Here is a 19,112-nt window from a genome sequence, read left to right on the forward strand (position 1 = left end):
TGTCCGAAGGAGAAAGAAATCTAGAATTGGAGTTGCAGAGAGATGATAACTATCAATTACAAGCTTGGGATCAAACACAACAGAGAAGACTTTAGCTCATGTCAGAAACTCTCCTGCATTATGTCTTTGCAAAGATTGCATCTTGAAGGGAGTGGCAGATTGGACTTGTATCCTCCTCTCTCTCAGGAAAGAAGTACGGGCATATCATTCCCACAAAACTGCAGATAACATATTTTCGTATGGAAGCAGGATATAATGGAAATCTTGGGCAGATTCTGAGTGGTGCAAAGAGTGAACTACATTGGAGATCTCTTATATCTCACTTGAGATCCTCTCAGCCTTACGTGCCTCCTACTCTAGCCATTCTGCAGCCACCGGTTCATGCACAAGCCAGCTGGCTTCACCCAGGTGCACCCTGACAGTGCTGCATCTCAGCCCTGCATCATGCTCCTCTCGTCTTCCACCCCGGGGCTTTTCTGTTAATATCTGGAAACTCTTATATCATCCATGCATAAGAAACGCGGAAGGTTGGTGAGTTAACACCCTGACCTATGGGGGGTATTTTTTTTCATGCGATTTTTCTTGGGGGGGGGTGATTAAAAATCCTTACTAGCTTCTTATCTCACTCAGAAAACAAACAAATAAATATTTATTTATTTTTTACACACACACACACACACACACACACACACACACAAATACCTTATAATGATCTATAAAGTAAACATGATCTATAACTGCTCTGATGTCATTTCCAACAACTCTTTCTGCTCCAGCTACATTTCTCTTCTTGTTACTTCTTAAACATATTATGCGTGTTCTTCTCCTGTCCCCCCGACTCTGGGTCTTTGCATTTACTCAGAATCCCCCCCACCCAGATACCAGCCTGGCTTAGTTTTTTTTAGATCCTTCAGGTCTTTATCCAAATGTCACCTTCTCAGTGGGGCCTTCTCTGACCATTTAAAATGCAACTTCCAGCATTCCTCCTCCCCCTTCCTTTATTCTTCTCCATTATACTTATCACATTTTATGTGTTTTCCTTATTTATTTATTAATTTATTTTCGGTGGCTATTTCCCCTGCTAGAATGTAAGGTCAAGGAGGTCATTTATTATATATCTCCAATGCCTAGAATGGTATTTACATTTAATAGGTGATCAATGAATATTTATTGAAAAAAGAAAGAAGAAAGGAAGGAAGAATAACTAGAACAAAATGCCATCTATCTAGAGGTAAGATTTCTGGTCATCTCAAACCTCTGGACCATGGCCATGAAGCCAGAAATAATTGAAAAAGGTGTTGAGAAGGAAACAGAGCAGTCACCCAGCCCACTAAGGACTCTGTCACAGGAAAGCCCCTCACTGACACCCTCCCTTTAGAGCCTATTTATTCTCAAGTCCACATCCTTCACCCAAAGTTAGCCTTCTAGTTTCCCAGCTCACAAAAAGATTGAAATAACAAAATACAGAGTGACCTGGCAATAAGAAGAGACGAGTTCAATCCTCTAACTGGAGTTGAGTAATTACGATAACACACGGGTGTGGGTAAAATTAAGCTAATGCTTGGAAAATGTAAACCAAGAGCTTATGTATCATATAAATACAAAGATTGTGGTTTTGAAAGAAAAACTGGGACACAGTGAGCTCTTCCCAGGTGCAAAAGGGGTGTGGGGAGTTTAGTTAAGATGAAATATTTGAATTTCTGGACTATTGTGATGGTGCAAAACCTACGCCATATTTACATGTCACTACATGAAGAGAGTGATATTTATAAGATGCTTTAAAAATCACAAATGCCTGCTCTGTAATTTTAAGAAAAGAATCTGTTTTGAACATTTCCAGAACACCCTAAATGATCTTAAGGATTCACACAAGAATGAAGCAAAGTAAGTAGTGTCTGACATCTAAATGGAATGCTTTAAAATCCAATTTGTAGCTTTGAACAAATGGGACCATTTTGCCCATACTTGAAATTTTCTTCAATGATTTTTTAATTGCAGGAATGAAGGGCTAAAGAGTAATGAAGCACACTGGCCAGCTTCAGTGAAAATGGAAACAGGGTCAGTGTGGAGGAGTTGATGCCAGACATGAGGTATTAGACACTTGTAAGATCTGTTTTTAAACTATTGGCTTGAAGAACAGCCACATTCAGTGAACTTCTGTGTGAAAAGCCTATTCAAAGGACAGGCTAAGTGTGAGGCATAAAAAAGTAACCATACTAATGTATTCAGGAGAAAATATATCACATTCAAAGATCAAGACTCTTTTTTTGTTTAAATATATGTTTAAGCATTCTTTGTAGTAAAATAAAAATGTTTATAATAAAAAGAATTATAGGTGATACCAAACGTATACTTACAGTTACACAAAAATGCCAAATTATGCCAAAACAGAATTTCTTTGGAGGTCAAGAAACCTCCAAAGATTTTCATTGAAAAATCTGAGAAGAATTATAGACTCTCTCAGCAATGCCCTAATGTTCTTGTATACAAATTTTTACATTATCACAGATTCCCAGGAGGCCAACCACAGACCCCTAGGAAGCCCATGAACCTCTGGTTAATAAATCTTTTTTTTTTTTAATTTTTATTGGAGTATGGCTAATGATGCGTTAGCCTCCACTGCACAACAAAATGAATCAGCCATACACATACAGATATTCCCTCCCTTTTGGACTTCCCTCCCATTTAGGTTACCACAGTGCATTAGGTAGAGCTCCCTGTGCTATATAGTATGTTCCCATCAGTTGTCTATTTTATACATAGTATCAATAATGCATATGTGTCAATCCCAGTCTCCCAGTTCCTCCCACCCCACCCCTTTCCCCTTTGGTATCCATACATTTGTTCTCTACGTCTGTGTCTCTATTTCTGCTTTGCAAATAAGATCATCTATACCATTTTTCTAGATTCCACATATATGTGTTATTATACGATATTTGCTTTTCTCTTTCTGACTTAGTTCACTCTGTATGACAGTCTCTAGGTCCATCCACGTCTCTACAAATGACCCAATTTCGTTCCTTTTGATGGCTGAGTAATATTCCATTGTATATAGGTACCACATGTTCTTTATCCATTCCTCTGTTGATGGATATTTAGGTTGCTTCCATGTCCTGGCTATTGTAAATAGTGCTGCTATGAACATTGGTGTGCATGTGTTTTTTTGAATTATGGTTTTCTCTGGGAATAAATCTTAACCTGAAGGGTAAAAAACATACCTTGTACAACCAAGAAACATTAAAATAATCAAAGATATCATTTTAATTTATCAGCTCTGGAGGGGAAAAAGCTATTTCAATTAATTGACTGATAAATTCAGGTAAAGTTCACTCATTTAACAACACATTTTAAGTAGTGTGAATTTGTTTTCTATGTCTACTACTTTATCAGAGCTGATATACGAAGACAGACTTAGACCCAGGGGCAGGTGACATAACCAGCCATTCTGGACCCAGGTCTCTGAGAACAGGACTGAATGGGCTTGGCCTCTGCAGAGCTGGTCTGATCATGGAGCTCTTACACACAGCACTGCCTCCCAAACTACTTCTTCACTGGCCTCCTTCATGCCTGCCATTCCGTGCATCAAGGCACTTCTGTGGATCAAGTGACGGGGATATTCAAATACAGAGATGCATTAACCTGAAGGTACAAGGAAATAACTCCGGGAAGGTATACAAGAAGCCACATGAAAAACAAATACGTGATGGAAAAGAATTTAAAATTTTAGTAATTTTTTGGAAGTTAAATTTAAAAAATAAACCAAAGACTTTGAAGGAATGTCCTGCTTGCCCTGGATTCCTTCTGAGTGTCCCAGCTATCCCAGGGGCCCTGCTCCACTTCCTCTTGCCGAGGAGCCCTACCTTTGGGAAGTTTAGAAAGCACTGGGGTAGTTAATTTCTTGGGGGTGGCAGTTCAAAGGATCTTCATCAACAGGTCTTTAGTAATATGAACAAACAATGAGAGATGTGGATGTCACTTCAGTATGTAAAGAAGTAGTGTCCCAGATAGCCAGGAAAAATACGAAACAAAGCAGAATTCCATCCGTCTTAACAGGGCAATAAAACTAAAGGACTTGGAAAAAGAATTATAAAAGGGTGCAAAGAACCCAATGGGACAACATTAGAGTGCCTCTGGAGACACTCATTCATGCGTTTGTTCATCTATTAAACAAATACTCACTGACTATTGATTGATTTTCTGGACACTGGGGATACATAACTGAACAAAACAGACAAACAATAACAACAACAAACAAAACAAAAACCTTGCCCTTGTGGAGATTATATTCTTGTGGAGAAAGACATAAACAAGAAACATAAAAACAAGCAAATTACTTAGATACTGGAAGGTGACAAGTGCTATGGATTAAAAACATGTTTTAAAGCAGGAGTGTTAAATTTTAAATGGAGTGATTAGGAAAGCCTTATTGAGAAGGTACCATCTGAACAGAAACTTGAAGGAGGTGCAGGGGTTAACCGTGGGGATGTCTGGGAAAATAATGTTTGAGACGCAGGGAAGGACCAAATGTGTAAATCCTGACAAATGTGAGGAACAACAAGGCCAATGGAGTGAAAGCTGGATTATGAATGAAAGTAATAAGAAATAAAATTGGAAAAGTAAAGAAGGTCTGAATCACATAGGGCTTTTGGGGCCAAAACTGTAAGGACTTTGGTTTTTATCTTGAGATAACTAGGAACCCTGTTAGAAGTTCCTGAGTAGAGGAGGGACATGACCTGAACTACATTTTAAAAGCTCTTTGGCTGCTGTGTGAACAGACTGTGGAGGGCAGGGGTGGAAGACGGGACAGGTTCGGAGGCTCCTACAGTAAGCAAGAAGGGAAGACACTTTCAGTATCTTAAGAGAGCCAAAGAAACACAAAATCAACTGAAGCAGTGAAGGAAGCTAGCTACCTAACTATGTGGGGATTGCAGATTTTGAGGGGGTATTGAGAGACCAACCCATTTTAAGTTATTGTCTCCCAGTTACGGTGACAATAAACAAGGCTAAGAATGTCCCCATATGTCCTACGGGCCTCTGGACTTTATGTTCTATTAGTATTTTATCCTCCAAATTGGGACACCTTTGAGAATGAAAGGAATGCTATTAATTACACCTGGACAACAGGTACAAGAGAAGGTTCCTTTCAGATAGGGCAACCCTAATTACAAGGAACTTAGGAAGCCTGTGGATGGTTCCTTAAAAACCAGAGTTCGTTAGAGGAGGAAGACCAACTTGCTTACTGAATAGACATCTTTTAGCCTGGGAAATTTTACAATTAAGAATAGAAATGAGAGGCTAACTCAGATCCACAGTATCAATATGTTTGTGTTGAGTTTAAGAATAGTCAATACATATTTGGTAGGTTCGGTCTTTGTCTTATTTAACTTGGGCTGTTGGAATATCTAATAGATTGCTCTTGCAACTCCAATTTAAAATGAATGATTGAGTAATTTATTTCAACCTGTGAGTTAAGTTGAAAAGAAAATTATTTTTTACTGCGTTTACTTGTAAATGTCTACCGTGAGCCAGTAACTGTTCTAAGCAATTTATACACATTGTAGGGGCAAAATCGTGCTTCAGTGGAAAACTATGCATTGATTTAGAGCACATTCTTCCAAGATTGAGTCTGATTCAACAAGAGCTACTTTACAGCTCTGTAGGTTGTAGATGACTGACAACAAGGCGAAACAATTTTGTCTGCGGACACGCAAATTCTGTCCTGTGAGCGCTTCAGTTGACTCTGCCCACTCTTCCCCACACGAAAGAAGTTAGTTTTGCCTCCATCAGCGTGTTCACTTCGGTATTCCACATCTATAAAAGTGCTGATTTTGTGGACTCTCCTTTAAGCTGATTGCAACATCTTACCAGTTTTCTCCTTGTTGTGGATTGACTAGTGTCCCCGTAAAACTCATGTCCACCTGGAACCTGAGTATGTGACCTTATTTGGAAATAGGGTGTTTGTAGATATAATTAGTTAAGCTGAGGTCATCCTGGAGTAGGGTGAGCCCTAAACCCAATGACTGGGATTGTGATAAGATGAGGAAAGGACACACAGAGACAAAGACACACAGAGAGAAGGCCACATCAATAAAGAGACAGAGATTGGCATCCTGCAGCTACAAGCCAAGGAACACCAAGGATTCCCACGGCCATCAGAAGCTGAAGAAGGCAGGAAGGATTCTTCCCTAGAGCTTTCAGAGGAACATAGCCGTGTTAACACCTTGATTTCTTACTTAGCTTCCAGAACCGTGAGACAATACATTTCTGTTATGGTAAGCTCCTCAGTTTGTGATACTCTGTTACGGCAGTCTTAGGAAACTAATACGCTGCAATGAGTTAAACACAATCTTTAATGTGTTCAATTTATAGCTGTAGGAGAGTCATAATTTTACCTGCCTTTGAAAATTATTCTTTAACAGTGTTAGGTCATTCACACCTCCCAGCAATCCAATGAGGCAGGTACTACTTTTATCCTTATTTTATAGATGAAGAAACTGAGGCACAGAACAATCAGGCAATGTTCCTGATGGGGTTTAGGACAGGCTACCCCAAAATACAGAACTTTGGCATGTTGAGTATTTTAAGGAATTTGAGAAACAGCATGTGCAGGGAGGACTTTCTGACCTTCTCCCAAAGCAGGTCACAACACCCTCTGGTGAGAGGTCCTCCCTATACCCGGAGGGAAGGACCATCCCTATCTCTAAAGACAGAGGGAAGGCAAGAGGAATCTGAGTGAACAGACTTTGCTGTTTGCCCGTTTATTACACTTAGCTCACACCTTTTTTTGTCTTGTCATATTGTTCCATGGCTCACCATACTTCATCAAAACTAGCATAAAGACGCTCAGGTATAATAGCTTCTTGGGGTCTTCATTTCCTTGTGAAAGCTCTGTGTCATGTCATGTAAAACTTATATTAAATAAATTTGTATGCTTTTCTTTTGTTAATCTGTTACTGTTACAGAGGCCCCAGCCGAGAACTTAGAAGGGTAGGGGGAAATTTTTTTCTCTCCTACATTCTCAAGAGCATACCTAGGAAACAGTACAGCAAGCCATTCAACCCACATGACCTCACTCCAGAGAGCATGCTCTTAACCACTTTATTCTCCTGCCCCGTAAAGAGCACTGGGATATCTAAAAACTTAGGATTCCCGGTACTTATAAGATTTAATTTAATAGACTTTCTAGAATTTTCCAAGTATTTGGAAAGTTTTGTCAAATATTCACATGCTTTAAAAGAAAATATATTACATTTGTATACATTTAAACTACTTATTATTTTATTAAAGTACTTATTAAGATATTATTAAATCATAAACTCTTCCTTAAAGTAATTGTTACAATTAGATTTACAAATAAAATAATAAATACATGGAAAACTCAAAAAAAAAAAAACCCTAGGTTTTACATTTATTACCTTAATGAGTCAAATATTTGTTTTTAAAACCAGTTACCCTCAAAAGCCTTCTTTGGACACAAAAGCTGCCCCCACTGACATCAGAATTCACTTTGACCTGTATTGTATTATGAAGAAAGTATGTAGTACATATTTTGTTGCCCATCAATATCTTTGTCCCAAGTGAATTAATCAAACCCTTCAGCATTTAAGTTAGAATTCTCCAAAGTTCTTCAAACGAGCAGTTCCATCTCCTGGAACAATGCTTCCTCACCCTCCATGAAACGCTTATACCCAAATTCTACTGGTTCAGGATACAGCTCAAAGCCTTCTTTGAACCCCAGTCAAAGTTAACCCCCCCCCCACCCACCCATTTCCACCAAGTATACTCTCAGCACACTTACACAATTCTAATTACAATTTTATGGGATTATTGGATTGATATTCAGCTTCCACACTAGACTGTGAGACCCCTGAGGACAGGGACATGTTGGCATCATTCTCCACCAAATCCAGAGCTTAGCACAGTGTCTGGAATATAGCCAGTGCTTAATAAACATTTGCAGAATGAAAGAAGGGATGAGCCATGTGGAGGGCATATGGCCCCTCTTTGGTGGGAAATTCCCCATTGTGTGTAATATTAGAAGGACACTATTCTGCATCTCCTACTGCTGACACCAAAAATGATAAAGGGAGACCTCTTTCCTCTTCCTACCCCCAGCAGCTAGGACACAGCAGGTAACCTACACCAGATAATCAGTTGCTCTCACATAGGATATCATTCTCTGGCTGGTGATTCAAAGAGGCAGGGACAATTGAGAAATTAGTTATGACAGCACACAGATAGTCCAGCAGCTATACAACTGGGTGCCCAGCACCACAGATGTTCTGTGGCTGTGATCACAGTATTGTCCATGGAGTTGTTCCAACCAGATGGTTGGCGGTGGTTCCAACTTCCTGCCTGCTGTGGGCCTTGGCCTATTTTCAAAGCCTGGTTCTACGATGATTCTGTAAATTATATGTAATTCTTTCAAAATATTTCTTTTCTCCTTAAGCTAGACACAGCGGGTTTTCTGTTACTTACCAATGAAAACCTTGACTGATATACACACACACATACTCACACAGAATAACAGAGAATAAATCACAGAGCCTGGAAGTGTGAAGTGAAGCTGCCTTTATAAGACACAAAGTATTGGTCCATGTTTGGACAGCATATGGGTGCTGAAGCAGAGGGCTTCTCTTTAGGTTGAAGCCAAATGTTATTCAGGTTATGACCGCTAATTGTAACTGAAGTAATTGTGAAATGTAGAATGAATCCACATTTCCCTAAGTGTAAAACAGGTGTGATTTGGAGATACTTGAGATTATTTTAGGTGGAATGCCCACATGGCATTAAATAATATTGAATCACACAGTGAGAAAGTGATTCCCTTTTCCATTGTCCTTCAGTCTTTCTGACACCACCAAGGATTGGTGGATTGATATCTCTTTGATACTTCTCGAACACTTATTAAACTTCCTTTATAACAAAGAGAAGGCAGCCTCAGGCTCAGAACATTCAAAGACAATAGTCTCGAGCTAGAATAGAATTACATTTATGTTTTAATTGTATTTAGTTTTCTAGTTACCTCCTATTTAGAGCAAGGCGTGCTAATTTTCCATTTATAGTCACAATATAAGCCTTCTAAACAGATTTCTTTTAGTTGAAGAAGTGAGTCAACCTAAAAATATTGAGTAAATAATAGCACGGGTAGAACACAGAGAAGGCAAAAATCCTGAAGATGGTGAGTTACCATCTTCAGTTTAGAAGACACCAGGACAGGCCATCAATTAGAGACACAGATACAGAATGCAAATGACTAAAAACTGAAGCAAAATGCAGAACCCGAAAACAATAGCTACAACTCTTTCAGAAACATTTCTGAAGGCACACAAGTGCGTGATGGACAAACCACTACTTCACTGAGGCCCTAGACTCTGGAAGGCGGGGGATGGAGGGGGTGGAGGCAATGATTGTCACCATCATAAAACTAAAAGCAGGTGGGTTAAAAGGATAAGGCAAGGTAAGGCAGCACTTTCTTGAGGAAGAATCCACAGAAATCCAGAACAGCCGTCTAACCTCATCTACCTCCTCATTCAGAGAAGGGATGGTCTCGTATACACAGAAGTAGCAAATGGCAACTCTCTGAATGAGAGTGATGGGTCAATCTTGTTATCCTTGGTGTTAAGGTAATATGATCTATAATTATACATGAAAACTTAAATTTTATTCTTCTTGCTTCATTAACGTTCCCTTAAATCAGTACTTCTCAATTGGAAGGAGCAATTTTTTCAGACTACCTGTATATCAAAGATTCTAGAATGTTCCACTGGGGAGTAGGGATACCAGCTCTCCCTCACTTCTCACCTAGTTAGAACCACTGTTATAAAGAGAGTGTATCATGCCCATTTGGAGGGGGGGAAGTGGAAGAAAAGATTCTGAACCACTGTTTCAGTGGGAGCCATAAACAGTATAACTCCCACCCAGCCCATGTGACAGGTGTATGGGTGGTGAAGAAAGAGGCAATCTCTTTACCTTTCAGCACCATACTATGTGGATAGAAGGTAAGGGTCAGGGAAAATTGCACCATAGTAATTTGTAAAATGGCTAGGCAATGGTTAAACAGCATCTGTATTTGGAATAGGGGTTACCACTCAGAACAGGTTTTTAATGACAAGGATCTAGTTTGCTCCAGCAGGGAAGGCCTTGTACGATAGATGTAGTCTTTCTTTTCTTCCCTCTGTCCCAATCCTCCCTCCCAATTTCTTCTTTCCCTCCTTCTTTCTTTCCTTGTTTTATTTTCCTCTTACCCTCCCATTTTCTGAGTTACTGCATATTTCTAGGGACAATAGCCCCCAAGGTTATCTGTGGCTTATTGGACATCACTACCTTTCAAACTTTTTTCTCCAAAGCCTCACGACCATACTGGGGAAGAGCTGGCAGGGTGAGACCCATTTTCCTCTGAAAGCAGGGGGCTCAGGGTGCAGCTCTGCAGTATTTCACATCCTGGCAGTACCGCTTACAAGTTGTGTGACATTGAGCAAATAGCTTCATTTCTGTTGTGCCTCAGTTTTCTCATCTATAAAATGAGAGTAATAAAATCGTCTACTAGATTTGATTTTGTGAGGATTCAATGGGTGAGTTGGTATAAAGTACTGAGAACAGGAAAAAGCACAGTATGATTGTTAGCTTTACATATTTGACTTCTCTCATAAGCTTTCCTTTCACAGAAGAGTTCTACTGCCCCCAAAAGATTTGAAAATCATTCTGCTACTTTTGCCCAGGGCTGCGGTCATTGTTCAAATTAGCATGCTCTTTAACCTATACTTTTCATCAATTTTCTCTTCTCTATCTCAGGATAACTTCATTCCTCAGAACAGCTCCCCTCCTGCCCTCCCTCTCCCCACCTTCCCACTGTTTTCAAGGTCAGATTCTCCCCACTACTGTCTTTATCCAGTGATTCAGTGGATTCCCTCAGACTATTCTCACTGCATCACAGGCATCAGAAAGAACCTAATGGAACCCTCCCTTTTACCCTGAAGGAAACTTGGGTCCTGCCACGTAAATTATCTCACCTAATTTCACAGTTAGTGAGAGAGGGAGGAAGAGATGTGTATCCTGACTCTGATTTCATTGCTCTTTCTCTGACACTACCTGTCTCATCACTTGGTGGAACTATACACAGAATGATTCCAGCTTCCCTTCCACTGCCAGAGCCACATTTCTCTTCAATGACTCTTGAAGTTCTGCTCCCCTTAAAGAAGTCTCTGAAGTCGTGATGTCTCTGGCCTCCTTTCTCCCCACACACAGCAGACAATCTGAGACCAGAATATTTGTTTGTTCTTTCATTCACCTAACAAGCTTTTTTTTGAGCATCAAAGTAGTTCCAGAGTTGAATGACAGGGTCCCTGTGTTAGAGAAGCTCACGTCCTGCTTAGACAGGCACTCAAAGAAATATCAAGTTACGGAAAAGCTGTGTGTAAGGGCTAGGACAGGGTGAATGCACAGAATGTTGTGGAGAAGGTCGCTCACCCAGCCTAGGGGTCATGGACCAGGAAAGGCTTCCTGAAGGAGTTGACACCTAATCTGGACCTTGGAGTAGGCATCAGCCAGATGAAGAAAAGGGAAAAGTCGCTTTAGGCAGAGGGAAGAGAATGTGGAAGGGAAGGCCTAGGCAGTTAGTTGTGAGAGCAAAGAACTTTGGGGAAAGTGCCAGAAATTCTGTTCAGTAGGAGTGAAAAGTGTGACAGAGTAGGAGCCATGAGGTTTGAAAGACTGGGCTACGTCTTAAGGGATCTTGTAGGTTGTACAAAAGGGTTTTATCATGGGAGACATGGGGAGTCAATGCAGGGGTTTAATCAAGAGGATAAGAACGTATTTTATTCTGTAGTGGCAGCATGGAGATCTTCGTTACTGTACGCAGGCTTTCTCTAGTTGTGGCAAGCGGGGGCTGCTCTTCGTTCTGGTGTGCGGGCTTCTCACTGCGGTGGCTTCTCTTGTTGTGGAGCACGGGCTCTAAGTGTGCGGGCTTCAGTAGCTGTGGCTCGCAGGCTCTAGAGCGCAGGCTCAGTAGCTGTGGTGCACAGGCTTAGTTGCTCCACCGCATGTGGGATCTTCCCAGACCAGGGCTCGAACCTGCGCCCCCTGTATTGGCAGGTAGATTCCTAACCACTGCACCACCAGGGAAGCCCGAGAATGAATGTTATTCACTGGATGTTATTACACTAATTGACCCAGGTGAGATAAGAAACTGAGATATCGCAGCACAGAAATACACACCTGTGTCCAAAACGTTCATAACCCACTGTTGAATGTCCCTATGAGCTGAATTCTTGAGGAAATCTTAAATACAACTTCACCATTGCTTTCCACTTACCTACATTTTCTTTAATAACCTGAGCTTTTGTACCTTAACTGGGTTTAACCAGTTAAGTAAACAGTAAAACCAGATTGTCTTACTATTCTTTCCTACCGTTCTATTTCTAATCACCCAAGAAAGCCTTCTTCCCTTGTTTACAATTATCCTTTCAATCGTTGATTTCAACATCTGTTAAGGAACAGATGTACACAAAACTCATTTAACATCAAGTTTCTAATCTGGTAACATTTAACACGCAGATAAAAATGTACTTTATGAAATTTCATCTCTTTATACCTCTACCATGCCAAAGCCAAAGGAGATTTTTGGATGCACTACATCAGTGGGTATCTCACATTTGAGTAAATAACTCATACAAAGTGAATTCCAGACAAAGTATAAAGGATATTCAGTTGACCGTCCATCTGGGCAGGTTTCATATCTGCAGATTCAACCAACACTGGATTGAAAATATTTGGGGGAACAAAATTCCAGAAGGTTCCAAAAAGCATAACCTGGATTTGCCACACACTGGCAACTATTTACATAGCGTTTACATTGTATTAGGTATTATACGTAATTTAGAGATGATCTAAAGTATACAGGAGGATGTGCATAGGTGATATGCAAATGCTATACTTGAGCATCCTCTGATTTGAGTGTACACAGGGGTCCTGGAACCAATCCCCCATGTATACCGAGGGACGACTGTGTTTTTAAAAGAGCCCTGATTAAATTTTTGTCAACTGTTTGATGAACCAAGAGACCTGCTAAGATAATTTCCCATCTAGAAAGATTAAAAGTTGAAACCCCCCCTTTTTTTTTTGCAATTTTCATCACCCAAAGTAAGATCAAAAGGATCCGTTTTTGAGTTGCTATTAATCTTATTTACATCTTAAGTAAAATTAAGATTCAGCCAGGGCTGGGAGTAGGCAAAGTGCAGAACAGCAGCTCTTTAGAAAGAACAACTCTCACTTTTCACCTTGCACTAAAATTTCGTTAACTTTTTTTGTTAACTTTTTCTGTGTTATGAGTAACTCGAGCGTCAGCAATCCCACGTTTGGTCGATGGAGTTTTTACTCACTGCGCGCGCACACACACACACACACACACGCACGCACACACAACCCTCTCAAGCTCTTTTTGTGCACTTCCATCCACCTTTTCCAGCCGACTTTGGCTCCTGAGTCCTCCCCTCTCCTCTCCCAGGTACTCACAGGGTCTGCGTACTGGGCGGTAAGTTGGGGATGCGGTGGATATCCTTGCAGGTGACTCTGAAGTCGTCCTCCTGGTGGCATTTGCAGGGCGGAGAAGGACACCCTTTCCCCCTCAGGCTCCTGGGCAGGACAAGAAGCAGCGCCAGCTGCAGCAGGGGCGTCGGTTTCATTGTCCTCGGGGCTCCAAGGCTATGTCTTCATCCTCCACTATCGCCTCATTCTCAGCCCTCTGCGCCTCGGGTTCCCTCAGGCTGAAGGAGAGCGGGAGGGGTGGGAGGAAGGAGAAATCGATGGGGTCGTGACTTCAGCACCAAAGAGGAGGCTGGAGAGGGGAAAGAAGAGGCTCTCAAGTGCTCCGTTTCCCTAGGCAACCCTCCACCCAAACAAGCTTACGTACTTCACTTTCCTTGCCCCATGCCACTCCCGTCTGTTGCCTGACAATCAGCGCCGGTCCGGGCTGTCCTCTCTGCCCTCCAACCTGCCTCACGCGCCCCTCCCATTACTTCCCTCCAAAGCCTAGTTTACACGCCCGCTCCTTTCCTTGGCTCTAAACCCAACGGGCCACCTCTTCCCATGGGTGGGTAGCCTCTCCAAAGCGCTCCCTGTCGGGATCCATCCGCACGCACCCTCTATCCAGAGAAAGTTGCAGCGGAAAGGACCGTCCCGGGACGGACGCCGGTGCCGCAGAACTTCAGCTCTTCCTGGCCTAGGACGCCTCTGCCGAGGGTCGGAGGCGGGCACACGTGGCTTGCCAGCCCGAGGTGCGGCCGAGGCCGGGGCGCGACACCCACGGGGGGATCCTCACGGCTCCCCAACTTCAGCGCAAACCCGGACCTCTGGGGGCGCGCAGCCACTAGCGCAGAAATCGCCGCGGGGAGCCGTCTGGCGGCGTTCGGCGGCGTTCGGCGGCGTCCGGCTCTCACTGCCGCGCGCGGACTCGGCGAGGCAGGCCAGGAACTGGGCTCTGGCGCCACCTGCCGGGAGAACCGGGAACGGCGGAAACTGTTCGAGTGCCTTGAATGGAACTCTTGAATCGAGCTTTGCTCTATGTAGTTGAAGTCGACCTGTAAATTCTGGTCTGGCCAGGAATATTATCGAGCCATATATCCCCCCAGAAGATGGGAAGAAGAAGAATACTTAAGGGGCACACTATTGTCTACTCATCATCCTTCACACAGTAGCCAAGAAGATAATTTAAAATAAATATCAGATTGTGCCAATTTCGCTCTCAAAAACTTTCAATTGCTTACTAATTCTTCTTGGGTAAAAGGAGCATATGGCATCATATAGCATCTTCTTACATGCTATATGGTTCCATTTATATGAACTTCTGGGACGGCGGGAGGAAGTTATGGTGAAGGAAATCAGAATAATGGTTAGGGGAGATTGACTGGAAAAGGACAGCAGAGAACTCATGGCAGTTATATTGATAGAAATGTTCTACATCTTGATTAGACTGGACATAAGTGGATGTATACATTTGCCAAAATCCATCAGACTGTGCACTTTAAATATGTGTATTTCAATTTTTTTAGTGGCTTTGTTCCTAATCCCCCCAAACTGGAAATCACCCAAATGTTCTTCCACTAAGTAATAGATAACAAAGAGTGATACATCCATACAATGGAATACTATTCCACAATAAAAAGAAGAAATAAAAAAAATTTAAAGAAAATTAAGTATAAATTCTTTATACTAACCAATGAAATCCTACTCTGGGTGCCTGTAAACTTTTCCTGTGAAGAAATTTTCCTGTGAAGAACCTAGATGTTTTAGGCTTTGTGGGCCACATAGGATCTTTGTCACATCTTCTCCTCCTTCTTCTTTTTCATACAACCCTCTAAAAATGTAAAAGCCATTTTTAGCTTGTAGGCTGTACTGGAACAGGACTTGGGCAGGATTTGACCTAGAAGACAAGTTTGCTGATTCCTGTTTTTCAAGATCCGGCCCTTACCATCACTTTGCTGGACCTGGAAAGAGACAAGTTTATTATCACCTCTGGGCCTTTGCTATTGTTGAACTCTATGCCTGGAAAAATTTGTCCCCAGATCGTCACATCATTCAAGTTGTTGTTGAAATAGCGTAAGTTTTTCTGGAAAAACCTTTCTCAAGTAACGATCCCCCCATCATATTACCTCACCAAAGCACTTATCTCTTGTTATTATTATTAATTAGTTTACTCATTTATTGCCTGTCTCTTGCTGCTCTCCCATCCCCATCAAAATATAAGCTCCATGAAAGCAGGAACCTTGCTTTTTTTTTTTTTTTTGCCACTGTATCCCTAACACCAAGAACAGTGCCTAGCTCAGAGTTAGGAAATAATAAATGTTAAATGAATGAATAGGCAATGGCTATATTAGCTATCTGTTGCAGCATAATCAATAACCCCAAAATGTTAAATATTGGCTTAAAACAACATTTACTATCTCAGAGTTTCTGTGGTGCAATTTGGGAGAGGTCTAACTGGATGCTCTGGCTTAAGGTCTATCATGAGGTTGCAAACAAAATGACGGCTAGGGCTGCAGTTATCTGATAGCTTGGCTGCAATATCACGAAATTCACTTATTAGTTCTAGAAGCTGTTTCATAGATTCCATCCAATTATCCACATAGATGAGTTGTATTGTCTGAGTATAGATCGTTTACTTCTCTTCCAATCTGAATGCTTCTCATTTCTTTTTCCTATTGGACTGCACAGGCTAGAAACTCCAGTACAATTTTGAGTAGAAAGATTAAGGGCAGTTATCATCTTGTTTCTAATCATATGGGGGAAATCATTCTTTCATCATGAAATATGACAGTTTCCATAAATGCTTTTCATCAGGTTGAGAAATTTTCCTTCTATTCTCCTTTTCTTAGAGTTTTTAATCAGGAATAGGTATTAGAGTTTTCCAAATGCTTTTTGTGCATCTGTTAAGATGAGTCAGCATTTTTCTTTTTTAGTCTGTTAATGTGGTGAATAAAAGTGATGGATTTTTGAATGTTAAACCCATTTTGCATTCCAGGGATAAACCCCACTTGATCATGACATATTAAGTTTTTAATTTATTTTATGATTAAATTTTCTAAAATTTGGTTATGGGTTTTGCATAGATGTTAACTGTCATTTTCTTTTTTGTAATGTTTTTGTTAAGTTTTTGTATAAGGCTAATTCTGCCATCATAGAATAAGTTAGAAAATATTCCCTCCTCTTCAAATTTGTGTAAGGTTGTGTAGAATCGATATTATTTCTTTCTTAGTTATGTGGTAGAATTCACCAGTGAAGCTATCCGGACATTTTTACTTGCTGGAAGGTTTTTAACTTCAAATTAAATTTCTAAAAATAGATGGTAGGGCTATTCAGTGTATCTAATTCTTCCTGAGACAGCTTTAACAGTTTGTGTTTTACTATGAATTTGTCCATTTTATTTAAATTTTTGAACTTATTGTCATAAATGTGTACATAATATTCTCTTATCCTCTTCATATTTGTATAATCTGTTCTAATGTCAGCACTCTCATACCTGATACTGGTATTTGTGTCTTCACTCTTCCTTTCCTGATAAGTATGTCTAGAGGTTTATCAATTTTATAAATATTCTGAAAGAAGCAACTTTTTGTTTCATAGATTCTCTATCGTTTTTCTATGTTCTATTTCATTGATACCTGCTCAGATCTTTATTATCTCCTTTCTTTTGCATCTGTTGGGTTTAATTTGCCCTTCTTAGTTTCTTATGGTGAAGGCTGAGGTCATTGATTTGAGACTTTTTTAAAAGATAATATTGTATAGTGCTATAGATTTTCCCTCTAAGTACTGCTTTAGAGACATCTCTTAGGTTTTGATATTTATTATCATTCAGCTGAAAATACTTTCTAATTTTCTTCTTTGATTTCTGGGTCATTTAGTAGTGTGTTATTTAGTTTCCAAATATTTGGGGATTTTTCACATATTGCTCCGTTATTAATTTCTAAATTTATTCCACTGTAGAGAGAGAACATAGTTTGTATGACTTGAGAACTTTTAAATTTAGTGAGACTCAGAATAAGGTCTATTTTGACAAATGTTCAGTGTGTTTTTGAAAAAAATGTGCATTCTGAATGTGTTCTACAAATGACAACAGATCAAGTTGTTGATAGTGTTGTTCAAGTCATCTATATTTTTGCTGATTTTTCTATCTACTTGTTATGTCAATTATTGAGACATGGGTCCTAAAATATTTTTTACTATAATTGGGGATTTGTCTTTTTTTCCATTGTATTTCTATCAGTTTTTGATTCATATGTTTTGAAGTTCTATTAAATATACAACTATTTAGAACTCTTCTATTTTCTTGGTGAATTGATGCCTTTATCATTATTAAATGTACTTTTTTATCTCTTGTGATGTCCTTTTCTTTTTAATTGACTTTTTTATGTTATAGAGACAATCCAACTTTCTTTTGATTAGTGTTACCATGCTAGTCTTTTTCTATACTTTTACTTCAACCTCTTTGCATCCTTATATTTGAAGTGCCATTTCTTATAAATAGCAGATTGAAAGCAGGTTTTGCTTTCAATCTTTGCTTTTTATTTGGATTGTGTAGATCATTTACATTTGATGCCATTATTATTACTTTTTTTTAAATTTTTTTTTTTTTTTTTCTGGTACGCGGGCCTCTCACTGTTGTGGCCTCTCCCATTTTGGAGCACAGGCTCCGGACACGCAGGCCCAGCGGCCATGGCTCACGGGCCCAGCCGCTCCACGGCATGTGGGATCCTCCCGGACCGGGGCACGAACCCGTGTCCCCTGCCTCGGCAGGCGGACCCTCAACCACTGCACCACCAGGGAAGCCCAAGATGCCATTATTGATATTAGGTTTCAGTCTGTAATCTTGCTCCTGGTTTTCTATTCATCCCATCTATTCTTTGATCCCTTTTCCTTTTCTTTTTTTAACCTGTTTGGATTAATTCAGGAGTTTTTATGATTCCATTTCATCTTCTTTGTTGACTCTTAGCTATAACTGTTTGGTTATTATAGTGCCTGCTTTAGGGTTTATAGTGGATGTCTTTAAGTTATCAGAGTCTACCTGCAGCTGCTATTACACTGCTTTATGTATGGTTTAAGAACCCTATAACGGTGTTACTTCCATTTCTCCTTTCTTGGCCTTTATGCTTCTGTTGCCATACATTTTACCTATGCATAAGCTATAAACGCTACAATACGTTCTTATTATCTTTGTTAAGATAACCAGTTATCTTTCAAAGAAATTTAAGTCATAAGAAAAGACTCATTTAGTTATCCTTTTTGGTCTTCGTTCCTGAGTGTACGTAGAGGTGTATTTTCTCCTGTCACCTGGCTTTTGCTTGAAAGACTTTAACGTTGCTTGTAGTACAGATCTTCTGGTTATAAATTATGCCAGGTTTTGTGTGTCTGAAAAGTGCTAGTTTTGCCTTTATTTTTAAAGGGTATCATTGCTTAGTACAGAGTCATAGACTGACAGTTTTTTCTTTTCAGTACTTACAAAATATGGCTTCATTGTCTTGTTGCTTGCATCGTTTCCAAGGGCAAATCTTCTGTCATTTTTCTTTGTTCTTTTGCAGCATGTTTTTTTCTCCCATAGGACGCTTTTAAGACTTTTGTTA

At 40.3% G+C, this 19,112-nt stretch overlaps 1 protein-coding gene across 1 annotated transcript in view; it reads right to left on the reverse strand.

The window, feature by feature from the left end:
• The window catches only part of TSHR (thyroid stimulating hormone receptor), a 166,730-nt gene extending 152,363 nt beyond the window's left edge, over window positions 1-14,367 (reverse strand). The window contains exons 1-2 of the mRNA XM_019919874.3: window positions 14,139-14,367; window positions 13,513-13,834 (exon numbers count right to left, since the gene is read on the reverse strand). Coding sequence (XP_019775433.2) covers window positions 13,513-13,682 — 170 coding nt within the window. The 5' untranslated portion in view covers window positions 13,683-13,834; window positions 14,139-14,367. The remainder of the gene's footprint in view (window positions 1-13,512; window positions 13,835-14,138) is intronic.
• Between the last annotated feature and the right edge of the window lie 4,745 nt (window positions 14,368-19,112).

This window comes from Tursiops truncatus, chromosome 2 (genome assembly GCF_011762595.2).
Source record: "Tursiops truncatus isolate mTurTru1 chromosome 2, mTurTru1.mat.Y, whole genome shotgun sequence".
Lineage (NCBI taxonomy): Eukaryota > Metazoa > Chordata > Mammalia > Artiodactyla > Delphinidae > Tursiops > Tursiops truncatus.